Raw genomic sequence first — 18,172 nt, 5'->3', positions numbered from 1 at the left:
TTATTAATTTCAAATCTAATGGCGAACGAAAGATATAAAAAATTTCTATAAAAAAAATATTGATTATTTGAATGGTGTAACCCATGATTGAGTGATCTATCATATATGTATACCTGTAATTCTGACGACAAAGGACCGTTTGGATAATGATCACGGTTGGTACGTATCCACAAGCCACGTGGTTTTAGTTAATTGGACCAAGTTTGAGGTGCTTTGTTGACGTGTTCATTATTGCTCAGGTGGTCGGTTAAACGGTTAAGCCTGCTAATGCTGCTGGTCAGATTCGCCGGAAGTCTAATGCGTGAAGTATTAGTATAATCATGCCACGTGGTTCTCTTTCACTTGCTCCTTTGTCCACTGAATTGTATCCGATGGGCCTCTACCGTTTTTCTTCCCTTAACACTTGGACGGCGATAAAATAAGAAAGGATTGGAAATTTGGGAAGAAAATATTATTTAATTTGTATTTAAATAATAAGAAAAAAAATAGAGAGCAAAAGAAAATAAATTTTACAATATAGAGAAAATAGCAAAAAAAAAATCACGAATTTTATTATTTATAATTGCACCCATGGCTTTGAATTAATTGTATTTGCGGTTAGGGCTGAGCAGAATCCGGTTCAAATCGAAAAAACCGACCGAACCGAACCGATTTAAAATTTTGATTCGGTTTTTTATACATTTCGGTTCGGTTCGGTTTTAAATTTTAAAAATTCCGATTATTTCGGTTCGGTTCGGTTTTGATCAGAAAAAAACCGAAAAAACCGAACCGAACCGATTAGAGATAATAATATATTTTTTCAATAATAATATAGAGAAATTAAATTATATTAAAATTAAAATATTTTAATTAAATTTTAAAATACTAAAAATAAAGAGTAAAAAATTAAAAAAATATTAAAAATCGAAACCGATCAAATCGAACCGAACCGAATCGAATCAGACCGGTTCGGTTCAATTCAGTTTCTGACCAAAATCAAATCGGTTCGATTTTTATAAAAACTAAAATTTCGATTTTCGATTTATTCGGTTCGGTTCGGTTTTGAACCGAACCGACCGAATGCTCACCCCTATTTGCGGTTATCAATTACTGTAAAATTTGACGGTAATTTTATTATTTATTATTGTATTACGGTAATTTAACGGTAAAATTATTAAAAAATAAAAATTTAGGGTATAATTATGAAAATAATAAAATTTATTATTTTTTACTATTTTTCTAAAATTATAAATTTTAAAAAAGAAAAAAAACAAAGATAAATTTGCAATTTTAGGCAAATAAAAAATAAAATAAAATTTTATTTTTTTTCTAAAACTATTTAATTACTTCTTGCAGTTGTCAATTTATATCTAAATAAGCATAAACTTGACAATTGAGTCAATATCAAATTAAACGTATGTCCACAAATATTCTTAACAGTTGCATAATAAATAAATAAATAAATAATAATTCAAGCATAAAAAGTATATATGTCACTATTAATTGCCCACTAGAGGGAATATCCAACATTATTAGGAAAATAAATTCAGAAATACCCTTTCAAAATATTTTTAAAAAAATTAAAGTTATTTAATTATATAAAGTCAAAAGGGTAATAACGTCCACATAAAAATGATGAACAGAAAAGTAAAATATTGATTATGAACGTAGAAGGTAGAATTAGAAAGAAATGAATTGATTCTACGTACCGTGACAATAAAGTAAAACTTGATTAGAAAAGTTTGTTAGGGCCTTAATTAAGCAACTCTTTACAGAATTGAAAGCTTTCTTGGCCTCTCTAGCGAGTCCAAGTACATAGCATTGACAAAGACCGAAAGGAAAAAAAGAAAAAGGAAATATTTGCGTGTAATCGTATAAGAAACTCATGGGGCTCAACAACCTGGCGGTCGAAGCAAATTGCAAAGAGGTAGTGGAGTTAATAAGCAAAATTAACTGCAAGAGCTAAAAAATACAGTTTTAGAAATTTAGAAATTTATCTATCTCAAGTGGATGACAAGCGTAAATCATATACGTAGAGAGACAAATAGTTATATGGATAAAATGACTCAACTTGCTAAGACTTACTCAAGAGGCTTGTGGATTCTGAAAAAATCCCTAACCATCTTCTTTTCTAGTTAGAAAGAGATATTTTGGTGGTAGTGTGTCTAATTTTGGTCTGCTTTGATTTCTAAGCTCTTTTGTTCTTTTAAAAAATAAATTGTGTTTGACATAAAATAATAAATTAATAAAAAATAAATATGTATATGAACATAAAGTTATTGTTAAAAAATATATATTACAATGATTATAATTTTTTATAATTCACCGGTAATTAGTATATTCACAAGTTAATAAGATTTAGACGGGTGGTGAGTGTGAAACAAATGAGTTGAGAGTTAAGAAAGAAATAAGAGATATTGAATGAACTCAATAAATGGTATGAATAATAGCTCGGGGACTTGAGTGTTTGAAGGGTTTAAGGTTATAAGATTACATAGGGAGTTATAAGGTTAAAGAAGATGAGACGGAAGTTGTGTTTACAATATTAATGGATTCTTATATCCATGTCTATATAGAATACGTCTATGAGTATATCTTCGTGTTAGATAGGGGTGAGCAGTATTCGGTTTAAATCGAAATAATCGACCGAACTAATTAATTTTAAAAATTTGGTTCATTTTTATTTTTTTTGTTCGGTTCGGTTTAAAATTTTTAAAAAATCGGTGATTTCGGTTCGGTTCAATTTTAGACGTAAAAATTTCAATCAGACCGAACCGAATCGAAATCACCTATACTACGTCGTTTCAATAGTTCCCTAATTCCCTATTTCCCTTTCCTTCCCTTCCCTGCCCTAAATCTAAAACAAATTTTTATTTCTCTGTGCGTGCCGCCAGTGTTTCTGCTCCATCTCTCATCTCTGTGCTCATCTTTGTGCTCTACTCCATCTCTCATCTCTGTGCTCTCTGTGCTCTGCTCCATCTCTCATCTCGCCGCGAGATTCTTGTGCCTGTGCCTCCACTCTCCTCTCGACTAGATTGATTCACCATCGGCGTCGGCCGTTGCTCTCTATCAGCTCTCCACGCATCGTCGGGCAGTCGGCAATTTGGTCGTGCTTATTCCACAGCCCTTAGTCCTCTCCGAGTCTTTGTGTCGCGCTTCCAGCCATTCACAGTTGAACTTGAGTAAACTGTAAAAGATAAGTAAATATTTGTGATTTGCTGTTGATTGTTGAATTTGTGTACTCTTGATTGTTGAATTTGTGTGATGTTGATTGTTGAAGTTTGAAAATTGATTTAACCGATCGAACCGACCGAACCGAATCAAATCGGTTTGATTCGATTATCCCTCTTATTTGGTTCAGTTTGATTTATATAAAATACTGCAATTTAATTTTCAATTATTTCGGTTTGGTTCGATTTTGAACCAAATCGACCGAATGCTCACCCCTAGTGTCAGATAAGTGTACCTTTTATATAAACTTTTCGATCGATTCATTAACTATAAACAATTGGCTCATTTAATACTCATTCAGCTAAGGTCATATCCTTCTAACTTACATTAAGTCAGATTGACTGAAATATACATATTTAAAATTTTGTATAATAAGTCAGACTCTGAAAATCATGACATTAAATATCCAGATCTTCTTTACTGATATGGTTTTTCTAATTAAATTTTTAAAATTTCTTAATATATCTTTCATATAATTAAAATTTAAGGTAAGACTATATTTTATTTTTATATGTTATCTCTTACCATACATACATATTTATATTTATGTATGATTAAATATAGCTGATGTGTAATATAATTTCTCCATCTTAGTCCCCATTTTATTACTTCTCCGTGTTGCTTTTGCACATAGGGATGTTTCTGTTTCTGATGCGTGAAAGTAAAGCCTCAAACTCCAATTCTTGACACTAGCAAGAAATATTCTTGATTGTTGCTGCCATTTCACTTCTCATGAGTGCCCATGAAGTTTCCTTCCACGTGTCAACACACTCCATCCTCCTTTTATTGCATGACAGAAAACGACATGTTACCTTTGCCTTAGCTAACTTAAACACAATTTGTCCATATTTGTTTGGGTGTGCAAGTGGGAAGAAGTAAAACTTGCAAGTAGGAAATGGGCCAAATTTGATGAGTTGGGTAATCCTCTAGCAGGCCTAGTTCTTTGTTTATCCATACTCCCATTAATATTTCAGTTTTTTTTTTTAATCAAAATTTCATTTTATTAATAAAAGATTTAGAAAAACCTAACAAATAATGTTTAAACATATCAATGGAGACGTGTCGGTTTCAAAATCTGGGATACTTTTTGCTCTGGAAAATTCTATATATATAGAAAAAAAAAAGCAATTTTTGACGATAATAAAAAGAAAAATATTATAATATGCCAATGAAAAGCAACTTTAATAGGAAATGCATGAGAACGTTCCTCCTCTTTAATTTTCAAGCGTAATGATGAATATTAATTAATTTTAGAATTTTTAATTACACTAAACACCCTAAACTTTCTTATCATTTCGCCTTCACCCTTTCCATTCCCTTCTCTCTTTCTTTCTCTTGCTAAAATTTCTATTAACATTTTTATCAGCTTTTTGGAATGATATATATATAAATTTATTAATTTATTAGTAAATAAAAAAAATAAAAGAGGGAATAAATTCTTCTGAAGTGGGCGGAGACATGCACGTTTCTTCCACTTCATGCGAGTCTGAGGTCCGACCGATTCAAACCCTACCGCTTGCTAGTCTTCCTTTGAAGGCGACACAGCTTTATTTTATTATTATTATTATTTTTATAATCTTCTTTCAAATTAATTTAATTTCATCTCTAATTATTTTTCTTTTTATTAATTATATCAAATTTAATTTATGTTGGGAATCAGGGTGCTCCAATTAGTCACCAGATCAAATACCTAATTTTTTTGATCTATTTGTCTTGGATGCTAATTTTCTATTATGGGTTATATTTTTTTTAAAAAAAATATTTTTTATGTAAATAATTCATGGGATGAATTATTGATTCATTAGTGAAAAAAATTTTAAAAAAATAAAGAGATTGATTGATTGGGGATTGGAGTTTAATATTATAAAACATGTCACATGTTTGTTCTATATTGACTTGTATTAATTAATTGTTTAATTTCAAATAAAATAACAACATCATTTTTATTTAAATAAAATTTATATAAATTCAAAATATAAATATATACATAAATTTTATTATTATTTTATAAATTCAATTTAAATATTTATTTTATTTTATTAATTGTCATAATTGATCTCGGTAATCGCTAGCTCAACCACCCCGTCAACAATGAAAACCACAATTTTATCATTTTTCAGTTGTTTTTCCTTTTATCGAACTTTTTTTTCTTCTATTTCATCTAAATTATAAAACACATACTTTAAACGATAATTTATTTATTAGCCTCTTGATATACATCTATTTAATATATATTAAAAAATAAAATTTATTAATTCTAATAATAATTTATTAATAGATCAATATAAGTGGATAGTACAATATAAAATTCTTTTATTTTAACCGAATGAATTATATAATTTTTAATCATATTAAATTTATTGTAAAATTATTTTATTGGTGATGTTTTGAGATAAAAAAAAGTAAAATTTACAGTAGGCGTGTAAGTTTAGTTCCAGAAGAAGATATGCATTTCTTTTTTTATCTATTTTTTTTATTTGTTAGTGATATCTAACCGTTTTTCTGCTATAATGTCACTTGTTTTATCACTCAGATCCGTACATACGGATGTGTCAAATTTCCCTCTCTATACCAAACAGTTATTTAATTCTTCCAGTGCACATGTTGGTAGGATTGGAAAGTGACTGGATCTGCTCTCCGACCTCTTGTAACGTCACCGAACTAGACTTTTTTTCAGATGGGTCTGCACGCGTGACCTGTCGGGCCTGCTTCATGTCATCGAGTTGAAATATGCATCGTGGTGTTGGTTTTGCTTAGAAAAGACCTAATGAGTCTTGGATCTGCATCTTTCTTTAGGGTTTGATCTTGCTCCAAGTGTAAAAATCCCCACGATCATCAATTGGAATCCATGAATATTATTTTACAATCAATATAACCTATTAACCGCAAATTATTAATTTATATATTTAAATTGTAATAATAAATTAACGCTAATTATGGCTTGGCCAACGAATTAAAAATCATTACATATATTTTTATTATTATAGTATAAAGAGATTTTAAGGTATGAAAAATAATAATTTTTTGTTAAAAATATATTTTTTTCATGAAATAAAAGAAGGAAAATCAACTAGAATTTCAAATTCACAAGAAAAATAATTAAGTTGTTGAATTCATCAGAGAATACGAAAATTTTAAAATATTTAAAATTAAATTTGTGACAAAATGAAATTAATAAGCTAACAATAGAAAGATATGCTTTCAGCCAGTATATCGTAAATGGAAATATTAAATTAGGTTAAATAGAGACATAATTAATGAAAGATAAAATAATTAAATTTTAAAATATTTTAAGTTAGATATTAGTTCCGTTTACTCCATTCTTTTCTTTTTGATTTTATTGGTTTGTTAGTCTATTTTGGTTTGCTACATGTTCCCTAGCTTTTGGATATGGTGTTCTCTTGCTTTTGATATGGAAAGACTTTTTTGGTTTTGAGTTCACCGCCTTTTCTATTCTCCCTTGCAGGATTGATAGGTTGGAGTTTTTATTTTATTTTTCTTTTATATATTTATTTTGATTTCTCTTTTTCAGTTCTTGATTCTATCCGGTGGGAAAACTATTTCTTGACGAATTTGATTAGAGGATTTCTACTGTGCCTTTGATAGAAGGATTTTTGCATGTGTGATGTCATTACTTTCGGAACAACACTTATGTGTCTAGCGGTTCACACTTCCTCCGGCTTTTTTTGATTATTTTGTATTGTGTCTCTTCTAGCAAGTTGTTATTGTTGGTGGTCGGTCGATTGCAGTGCGTGATTCTTAGTGCAGTGCGTGGTTCTTGATGCTGGTGATGGCAGCCGATCGATTGTGGTGCGTAATTGATGTAATGGTGATTTTGAGTTGTTGGTGTGTTTAATTATTTGTTTGTTTCTATTGAGATTGAATTGGTTGATTTGGTCTTAATTTGATTTATTCGGTTTGATGGTTTATATAATTTTTCTTTATTTATGGGATTGAAAAAAAATTAAAAAAAAACACTTTATATAAGAATAAATTAAATATATTTCAAATACCTTATTATATCTTCGTAATTCTATTGTAATAAAACAAAAATGAAAATGATATATGGCCATAGTAGATATACAAAATGGCTTTCAGTTTTTTTTTTTTTTCATCTGTAATGAGATTAATCATTCATTAAAATTAAATTAATTTATTATTTTTTTAATTCAGTTTGATTAATAAAATAAAATAAATTTAAAACATATCTTTTTAATTAATTAGATGAGGTTGTTATATATATATTGTCAGAAGGAAGCAGAGTCGAAAATAGCATGCGATGATTCCCATGTGCTTATGTTGTGTAGAATTAATTGACATAACACGTAATAACAAAGGCCATACTCTCACACGTGCGCTTGTTCTTCAAAAGTCAACTTCTATTATCATTTGCTTGTCGACTCGTGTGAACTTCTTACTTCTACCTCATTAATTAGCCACAAAGTAATTCTCATGCGTAATAAATAATTAAATTTTACATTTAAATTCAAATAAATATTAGCTACAAGTATCCTTTTCTTTTAAAAACCCTTTTCCTTTGTTAAGGAAATAACGCAGAAGCTCACTTGTAGACGCGTCCATTTGACAAAACAATAATTTTTCTTTTTTCCTTTTTATTTTTCTTTATTATTAAGATTAAGCAACGCTTGGATATATACACGGCTTCAAACAGAGAAAGACAGAAACAAAGCTTCCACGTTGTTAGTTAAAAGTCTCTTCATCGTCTTCTTATCTATATATAATTAGACCTTCTGTAGTTTTGTTCCATTGGTCTCTCTCCATCTCTTTGATGTTTCTTCTGCCTTCTACTATCACTTAGGTCTCTTTCAGTTTATGAACTTATAGAATTTCATTCATTTCTAGTGGCAGCCATCTTCGAGTTGGAGAAGCTCTTTTCTTTTTTTTCCTTTCCCTTTACGTACACGATCTTTGGAAGAATAAATATGGCTTGTTTAGTCTCTCGCTCAGGAAGAGAGCTGCAGAGATACGATAACCAGGGTCGCCGACAAGTTGTAGGGTGAGTTGTCTTTCGTTTTCTTGCATCTTTTATTAATTTCTTTATCTTTTTTTTTTTGGGGGTGTTTTGTAAGATTAATACAAGAATGCAGCCGCCTTTGTTGTTGGATTTGGATGTAATGTTTTTGTTTCTGGAACATATTTGGAAAGAGTTGTATAAATTGGTGGCCCCCATTTGTAGTCTTTTGGTTGAAACAAATTAATAATTTTATTTTACTGACAAATGGGAATTCGTTTTTCTTGGATTCTTGAATTTGATCTGCAGATGCATTCCATATAGATTCAAGAGTTGCAGTGATGGTTCCATTGCTGGTGATCATAAACTGGAAGTTCTTGTCATCACTTCACAGAAGGGTCAAGGAATGATGTTTCCCAAGGTATATATCCATGGAATAAGTTTTTTATTTTTTATTTTTTATTTTTTAATTCCAAATATAGATTTTTCATTCTAATTTATTTACTGCCTGCTAATTCATAACAGGGTGGTTGGGAGCTTGATGAATCTGTGGAAGAAGCAGCTTCTAGGGAATCTCTTGAAGAAGCTGGAGTTCTTGGGCATGTTGAGGTTAGATTTCACTTGTTGTATTATCAGATTTCCAGTGAAAATAGCCATAATCTCTTGGACAATTTTTTTAAAATTAATTAATGAAATTAAATGTATGTAATGAATATGTGGCAGGATGAACTAGGGAAATGGAACTTCTTAAGCAAAAGGCATGGCACATTTTATGAAGGGTATATGTTCCCTCTGCTAGTTACTGAGCAACTTGATCTCTGGCCAGAAAAGCATGTCCGTCAAAGAATTTGGGTAAGCAATTCATTCATCGAATTTTCTTATTTCTTTTAAAAAGAATCGAAAAACTAACGAATATTATAACGAGACACTCGCTTAGAGTATTTTAAAATTAAACCCTTAATCGCTATGTTTAAGTAAACTATATTCTTAACGATTTGTATGAAACTGTTTGATACAGATGACTGTGGAGGAAGCCAGAGATGTATGTAGGCATTGGTGGATGAAGGAAGCCTTGGACAAACTAGTTGAGAGGCTAATGTCTCTACAACAACAAAAGGAACAAAACGACGACGTCTTCAATGCTTTCTAATCTGAACTGATTTTGTAAATAGTAACACATTGCTGAAGCCTGAATGCTTATAGCTAGAGCATATGAATTAGCTAGTTAGGCCAAAATTGTATGGATCCAAGGGTTGATAATTGTACAAAATAGAGTGATCCACTGCTCCCTTTCCTCTCTGATTTTATGGGAGTTTGCCCTATGATGTAATTTTCACATGTGAAAGTGAGAAATTTTACGATACTATCCTAATATACCACTGTATTTACTATATTAATCTTTTCCGTTTCCCTTAACAGAGAAAAGTATCGAATACCCTTTTCAATATTCGCCCCTTATAATATATTATTTGTAACTGATAAGAGTACAAAATTAATTCACTTTTGCATTTATTAAGATTTAATTAATGGACTTTATTTAATATATATAAGAAATTAAAATTTTAATGGAAAATACATAATAAAAAATAATTAAATTTTATCAGAAATTTTAATCAATATTGTTTAGTTAAAACGATATAAAAAAAAGATAGGCTAAAACATGAATAATTTTATTAAAATTTTTTAAAAATTGAAAAGTGAATTTCTAATAGTAAAAAAATGCTATTTATGATAGAAAAAAAAATCTTAATATATAAAATTATAAAATTATTCAAAAAAATAATTAAAATACAAAATTAATTCTCTAAACGATAAAATTTTCATGTTGAACTTTGTGATATACTTGTGGCATTCGTCATAATTTTAAAAATTATGCGTCTCGAAATTTTTTTTTTGAAAAGTTATCGTGAAATTTTATCGGATTTCGACGGTAAAAGTTAGATTTAGTCTAAACTTACTTTAAAATTTAAAATTAATTGTTTCGTGTTAATATATACTTAATATAGAAAAGAAAGATTTATTGTTATTAAAATTATAGTTTCTCATACTAATTGAGTGCTTTAAACGAATTTAGCAAATCTATATTTGTACTTATTAGAAAAACCATATAATATAACATCACCATGAGAAATGCTAGTTGAAAATATTCAGAAAATAAATGTCTAACATTTTCGGATTAATAAGATGCATGCATAGAGTTCGAAAATAGTAACTTTTTAAAATGAGTATTTGTGCAATTAATTATGGTTAAGCACATAGGAAAAGTAAAGCTTGAAGTTGATGACTATATAGCCATTTTTTTGAATTTTTCATAAAGTAGGTTGAAATAAAGATTGAAATCGACTTAAATTGAACGAGTCTAATTCAGTTTAGTTGGTTAAATTTTTTAATTTTTTACATTTTATTTTCAATATTTTAAAATTTAATTAAAATATTTCAATTTTAATTAAAATTTCAACTCTATATTATTAAAACTACCTATATTATAATTATTTGGTTTGATTCAATTTTATTAAATATTTTAATTAAAAATAAACTGAATTAAAATAATCAATTTTTTTAAAGCTTAAAAAGGGTAAGTGTGCAGGTTTTTTAATAATTTCCGCAATGGATCAAAATGGAAAATTTGATATGGAACAACTATTTTTATATGGCCACATGCTTACCTTTTAAGAAAGGTGAAAAGACAAGAGAATAAAAAATTAATCAAAGTTCGCCGAAATAGAACAAAATTTGGTAAAATTTGTTTCTAAATTCTCTCCTTCGTCTTCACCTAACCTCTGAGATTGACGTCTCCTCAATCTTACAGATTATAAATAAATTAGTTTTATTTTATAATTATTTATATTTGATCTCTCTCACTTTTCAATCTTGGATCGATTCCTAATCGGTCCATTATCAGATAAGAGCTAAAACAAGAGACTAAGAAATTCAAGAAACCTCAACCATCGATGTGGATTTGCACTTAATTTCATCTATGGTTCTGGTTTCGTCTCACAAAATCATTAATTCAAAAGTTATTGTAAACCACTTCAGACAAGTCGAGAAGCTAGAATCAATCAAATCTCATTATTACAACGTATCTGTTTTGAGAGGACATGGAAATTTTCAAAAGGGAACAGCCCCATTCCCCAACTCTACAACCTAACAATAATTGCTTAGCCTTTATATGGTCGTTGTTTTCGCTCGAGAGTTTAGGAAATATTAATTATTTTGAATAATATTTAAATTTTGAAAAAATTACAATTAATTTCTATAATTTAATAAAACTATTTATTTATTCCGTTTACTTTTAAAAATATATTAAATACTCTATATTTTTTAGTCTATTTACTCAATTTTAGTCAATTTTGAAATAGAGAATACAATTTCATAGCTAAATTACCGTTATCTTTAGGAAACAATAGCAGACGAAGAGAACAAATCCATATAAGCCAAGGCAACCCAAATAGAAGCAATAATAAAGACATCAAACCTCATGCATACTTAGAAAATGACACAAGAACAAAATAAAACCAAGTATGTTGCTAGAAGCCAATTGCTACCCCCACAATCATTAGGAAACACAGCTAGATATTCAGCCAAAACTTCCACTTGTTGCTGTGGATAGTCGAAAAGAAAATTTGACTCAATAGTATTTTCATTCTCTAATAATTATAGAGCCACCGTTAAAGAGCCGATCAAATTTTGACGCCAATTATCTTCTATTTATATCCTCCAATATTGAATGACACAATTCAGATAATCAGAAATCAAATATGTAAAGACTTCAATTTTTTAAATTCAAAAAAAATTCTCACAACAAACCAAAGAAAAATACTCTAAGAAATAAACTATTAATAAAACAACAAAGAAATATGGGTATCAACTGCTAACAAAAGGACATTGTCTCTCAACGTCGGTCTCACTTTTTTCTTTATCTTTAATTCAGAAAATTCTTTTATTTTTTGATGATCTGATATTCAGAAAAATTAAAATTTTTAATGGTTGAATTAGTTTAAGTGAGAGAAAGGTGCTCTCTTCCCTTTATTCCTTTATTCATTTCCTTTTGTGCGTTAGTGATGCTTACGGTCTTATAGCTACAGTGTTATTTGTCTCTGTTATACAAGTCCGTACGTATGAAAGTGTCAAACGCCCTTTTCATGCTAGGCGGCCATTTAATTCCCGGCGGGCATCTAGATAGGGCTGCGAGATAACTGGACCTACGGTCTTTTCTCCTGTCACGTTTCATGGCCGAGCTTGGTGTGAAAGAACTGAGACCCACGAGAGGTCCGACCTTAAAACTGGGTGGTTCAGGCCGGCTCGTTGGAGAGGCCCTATAACCTTTAAATCAGAGTCGCTATCATAGATTAGGCCTTATAGAAGCACAGTACTCATCATTTTTAATCTCCCTTTGAATACTTTCAGAAAATTTTTGTTTTTCCTATATTAATGTATCAAAGTCAGATATTCACATCAAACAAACATGAAAAATGTAGAAATAATAATAATAAAAAAAACTATTTAGTCACAGCAGCAAAACTCATTATTTAATTTTTTATTTTAAAAAATATATTAAAATATATTTAAAATTTTTAAAAATATACTATTTAATTTTCTGTTAATTTTAATTATAAAGTATTTTATTATTTAATTCTTATAAATTTTAAAAAAATTATTAATTAATTTCTCTATATTAAAAATATTTTACACTTTCTAATAATATTTAACGAGTAAAATTAAAAGATTCACTGGTTAGTAATTTTCCTAATGATTTTTATTATACCTCTCACTAAATAGTTAATTTTCCTAAATAAAAATTAATCTGATGCTGCAATGCTAATCCAGTTTCCATTATCCATTTGCTAGGGCAGAGGCAGGTTATTTTCGTTTCCAAACATCTCAAATTCTCAGCAGCGCAGCAGAAGCAAAACAGTCGCCTTCCCATCCGAGGTTCTTAAACCTCGACAAAGCCCTTGTGTATCTGCTGGTTTTCCCGCCAAAGCTGGAACTCGTTGTCAAATGCATAAACTCTTTCTATCTCATTACCCATACCTGTACTCCAGCTTTAAGAGCTGCTGTAAAAGCCCTAGATTTATTTTCCCCATTTCACTGTTACATAGTTCAAAACAATCCCTAGATCCCAATTTGATGCAAGATTTTGTTTTCGATGAAGTTGAGTCGCGTAATTCTTCATCATCTGTAACCCGTATAGCCCAGTCATCTTCGAAAACCAATGAACTGATCAATCAAGCTGAACACACTAAAAGAAATGAATCAACGGTCCAGATATCACACCCTTGGCCTGAATGGGTAGATTTGATGGAATTGTTGTTAAAGAGAGGATATTTCACTTCGAATATGAATCCTTTTCTAAATGGAGAATTGGGTACCAAGGAAATGAATTGGATTAGAACTGCATGCCTCAATTTTGCGCGGGATCAGCTTGGACTTGTAAGGTAATGAAACTGAGTTAGGTCTTGAATTAGATTGATTGAGGAGATTTTTTGGTTTCAGTTCCTTCTTTTTTTCTTTTACCTTGATTCTCATTTTCATTTTGGGCATGGAATGTTTCCTAGGTATGTTTCATTAGTGTGCACTGAACTTGTTTGGTTTTGGGTTAATGTGAAAGAAACAGCTCTCTCTCGGATAGACTAGTCAATCAAATTACCGAGTTCTAGACTTCTAGGCGATAATTCGTTTAAGACATGGATATATATTATTTGCTGGTATATTGTTGTGGATAAGGAGCAATTATCCAGGGTACTCCCAACCAATCAGATTAGAATATTTATTTTTTTATTATTAAAAAATATAACTAAGTAGGAATAACTACCGACCCACTAAATGTTTTTATTCATGTGTCATGACACATTGATGTGTTGTAACCTAATTTGGTACGGTACTCTAGAGGGTAGTACCATACGTGCTACATGATACTCTGGATGTATTGTATAATTTTCCATGGATAAGACCCACGCCTGTCCACTTAAGCTTTCAGTTTGCAGTCGTCTGAGCTATTGGTTGCTGCCTTTTACTACTGAGCAGCACTTAAAAGCTTCAGTTCACTTGAGCTGAAAATGCAAAGACCCTCTGCGATTGCCTCTTAGACAAAGCATTGCAATGGAGCAGGGCCTTTTGGGAGATGACAGCTGCGTTGGAATTTTCTAAGCCAGAGACAGATCTAGGATTAATCTCTTGAGAGGCTGTCAAATTTATCAATATTCTTGGAGGGGCCAACTTACGGGTAAAGAAAATGTTGTTTTATCAAAATGATGAAAACCAACACAAAGAAAAGCTCAACAACCTTGGGGATTCAGTGGGGCAATGAGATATAGAAAAGTGCTTATGCATCTTATACAACTTGGAATCAGTGGGCTCTTAATATTTTGTTTTAGTTCAATGATGCTTTTGTAGCTGTTTGTGAGGGGTTACATTGTCTGCAAGGACCTTTTTTTTTTATTTGTATTGACTTTGATGTTATTTGTTATTTCATTGTTAATCTAGCTTGTATGCTGGGAGTGACTGTTTGTTAGAGTCCTAGGTTTCTGTCGGTGACCATACATTAATTAGGTTCTTAATGGCGCTATTTGCTCGACCGTATTAAAGTACAAGGGACTGTTACCTTGTGTAGTCATATTTGAGATACTTGGCTACCAAATGCAGAATCCAAAGGAAAATATTGAGTCTTAGAGTGTATCTACTGATTGCAGAATTAGTAAGTTTATGCTGTTTCTGTAGTCTCTCACTTCTATTACTGCTTTTAGACAATTTTACCCTTCAATTTATAATTGAGATGGAGATTGTATTAGTTTTTTGCAGCATCAGCTGTATTTACTTCAATTTACTAATTGAGTATTTTGCCTACAAAAAATTTACATATTTACATCTGCATTTGCTGCCAGGTTCTTCTCAAGGAAAGATATCCATGTCATTGCACGATGTGGCTGCCCAAGCATAGACAGGAAAGTTGTCAATTCAGGGAAGCGTCTAAGAGCACATGTAGGCATCAATGAAGGAAATGTATGTGATAAGCCTTTACATTCTAAATATTTACATAGGAATGAACATTAAAAGAAAAAAAAATATAGATATATTTCAACATTTTATATGTAAAATTCTTCTTATCTGAAAATTTAGAGGTTTTGCATATCAGTAACTATTCTTCATATCTAACTTGACTAAAGGTCTTCTTAGGTTTGCGGCTCCTGCAAGTTGAGGGGAGACTGTGAAAGGGCATATGTCATGGCACGTGAAGGTGAAGGTGCACGGACAGTAGACGTCATGCGTATCCTAGTGACATATGGGTTTGATCACCTTTCTGATAATTTGGATAACAGTCCATTTGACAACAAAATGGTTAAAGATTCAGTGAGAGTGCTGCTAAAAGAAATGGTGGACTTTGGGAAACAGCAACTGGACTCTGATCTCCCAGATGGCACATCCTTGAAAAGCTGTGAACCTTTGCGAACTCACTCTTCAATGAAGCAAGGCGATTGGCTTTGCCCCAAGTAATTTGAAAGCTATCATGTGGCATGGCAAACTATGTTGCTATCTGTTTCATTTTATTATTCTAGTGGGTTAACCTTTTCCTTTTTTGGCTGCTAGGTGCAACTTCCTCAACTTTTCCAGAAATATTAGGTGCTTGCAGTGTGATAGTTTGTTTGAAGATAGACTAAAACAACTACATAAGGATGAGCATCATCTTCCACTAAAAAAAGGAGACTGGATCTGTGAAAAGTAATGATTTTCTGACCTTTTTGAGCAGAATAATACTTGATTCTTGATTTCTTAGCCACACCTTGTTATTTTCACAGATGCAATTTCTTGAACTTTGCAAAGAATACAAGATGTCTGCAGTGCAAAGAGAAACCTCCAAAGCGACATCTTAATCCTGGGGAGTGGGAGTGTGAGTCGTAAGTTAACTTTTGCTTTGGTGATCTCTTGATATCAGTATTTAAGGTAGTTCCACATTAGGAATGTGTTATATATGTTGAGAGTCTGTTAATTTACAGGTGTAACTACATCAATTTCAGAAGAAACATGGTGTGCTTAAAGTGTGATCATAGACGGCCAAAGGCAGTAAATACTCGAAGCAAAATATCCACTCCACTTGATCATGACAGTAGAGCCTATCCAAACCATAGGAGATTGAGGTTTGTTGATGGCGGGCATAATGGCAATGTTGATAAATCCATGCAACTGGATAGAATGAATCAAAGAAGAGGTGTAGATAGGTTTAGATTTGTGGAGGAAGAAAGAGAGGATGAGCACTCAAACGTACGGACTAAAGGTTCTGGTTTTATAGATTTCCCAATTGTGGGCGGTAAGAGTAGTTTGTCTCAAGATTCACAAAATAGAGAGAGATGGAAGCAAGAGATGTTAGAGAAGAGGAAAACAAGTGCTAGAAATGGAGAAAGTGATGAAGAATCCATGTGTGCCGATACCCAAAGGAGATTTAAGTTCCTTGAAACAACTGATGATGAAGATATGGCCGAATGGTTTGGGCATACAAAGTAGAATAAGAAAGTGCAACAAAATCCGGAAAAGTTGAAGGTAAATTCGTTTCATGGATGCCAAATTTGGCATTTGATTTGTTTGTAGCATTATTGTTGAAATTACGTGGGCATAGTCGTGGATTGGGGGAAGGATTAGCCAACACTCTATGATCTAAGCTTTTGTATTCATCATTGGATAGAATCTGAAGAACATAAACAAGGACAAATATTTTTGAGTAGAACATATTTTACCTCGAGAGAATGTTTTACCTGTAAGTGCATCTCCAATGTTAATAGCAAGAACTCCAGGGACAGGGTTAACTTCAACCCATTCATCACCATTAACCTGCAAGCCTCTGATATAGTCCTGAAGCAGTAATGTCAAAACCCCAGGATTTGTTTGCGATGTGATTCCAGAGGTGAGATCAGGCTGAGGACAGGGAGGATGGTAATGACCCACCATTACCTTGGCTCTAAGATGTCATCTCCTTGAATCTACCAGAGTTCAATCCCGGCCCTCACTCAGCAACTTCCAGAGTTCATTCCATTAACTATCTCATTGCTACGTATCTCTGGGGCGTCCTCAACCTCTGCTGGGACGGGACCCATTCTCACCTGAACTGTATCCCTGAAAAAAAAAAGGGATGAATTTTCAATTTCTGAAATTAAAAAAAAAGGATGAATTTTCAATTTCCGAAAGTTAAAAATTTTAATTTCCAGATATATCAAACACTTTGGTTCCATGATGACCTCTAGCTCGCAGCTCTAGGTTCATACAAGTAACAGTGGAAATTGACAATCCGGTTTAGCTTTACAATTAGAGTGTTTCATCAACTGTTTTGACTTTATTTTATATTTATATTATATTACCTTTTTAAAATTTATTAATTATAATTTTTTAAATTAATTTTTTACATCAATAAATTATTTAAAATTACAAAAACATAGCAATAAATTAAATATACTATAAATAATAATTAAGATAATTATACTATTTATTATTATATAAGAAAAAATTATACATATGCATTAAAATAATTATATTTTAAAAATTATGTTTCAAATATTTTGTATATTGTATAATAAATTAATATTTTTATATTTACTTTATTAATATAATAAATTAATTTTTATTTTTATTAGTCATTTTGAATATCAATTGTAACAGTTAGACATAATTTAAAACACCTAAATCAGCCAGAATTAATATCATTATCAATTACAATAAATTATTTACTATTAATTATTTATCATCCATTACAGCAAGTTATTTACTATTAACTATTAACTATATCAATAATAGTTGTAGAATATATCTAACCGTTAAATCAAACAGATGCGAAATTGCTGGATCATTTCTCTAGTTATCTGCTCATGATTCTGGCAAGCATATTGGCACAACGCTGTTGTGTAACCTTTGCATGGATCACGCAGAGACCTATTTCATATGCTGCGAGATTGTGATGCTGTTTCCGGTGTGTGGATGATGATATTTGTTAGATAGATCAGCAAC

The 18,172-nt window shown here is 31.0% G+C and overlaps 2 protein-coding genes across 2 annotated transcripts; both read left to right on the top strand.

The window, feature by feature from the left end:
* Positions 1-7,842: 7,842 nt before the first annotated feature.
* On the top strand, positions 7,843-9,627 carry LOC110604986 (nudix hydrolase 18, mitochondrial). Its single transcript, XM_021743265.2, has 5 exons — positions 7,843-8,227; positions 8,492-8,603; positions 8,708-8,791; positions 8,906-9,034; positions 9,201-9,627. Exons 1-5 carry the CDS (start codon positions 8,154-8,156, stop codon positions 9,330-9,332), a joined length of 531 nt encoding a protein of 176 aa, XP_021598957.1. The 5' UTR covers positions 7,843-8,153; the 3' UTR covers positions 9,333-9,627.
* Positions 9,628-13,036: 3,409 nt separating this feature from the next.
* LOC110605289 (zinc finger protein VAR3, chloroplastic) lies at positions 13,037-16,935 on the top strand. The gene is made up of 6 exons (XM_021743737.1): positions 13,037-13,620; positions 15,067-15,184; positions 15,359-15,672; positions 15,770-15,901; positions 15,979-16,077; positions 16,177-16,935. Exons 1-6 carry the CDS (start codon positions 13,184-13,186, stop codon positions 16,679-16,681), a joined length of 1,605 nt encoding a protein of 534 aa, XP_021599429.1. The 5' UTR covers positions 13,037-13,183; the 3' UTR covers positions 16,682-16,935.
* The last annotated feature ends 1,237 nt before the right edge of the window (positions 16,936-18,172 follow it).

This window comes from Manihot esculenta, chromosome 17 (assembly GCF_001659605.2).
Source record: "Manihot esculenta cultivar AM560-2 chromosome 17, M.esculenta_v8, whole genome shotgun sequence".
NCBI lineage: Eukaryota > Viridiplantae > Streptophyta > Magnoliopsida > Malpighiales > Euphorbiaceae > Manihot > Manihot esculenta.
The sequence above is the reverse complement of the archived record's forward strand: the minus strand, read 5'-3'. Positions and strand labels throughout refer to the sequence as shown.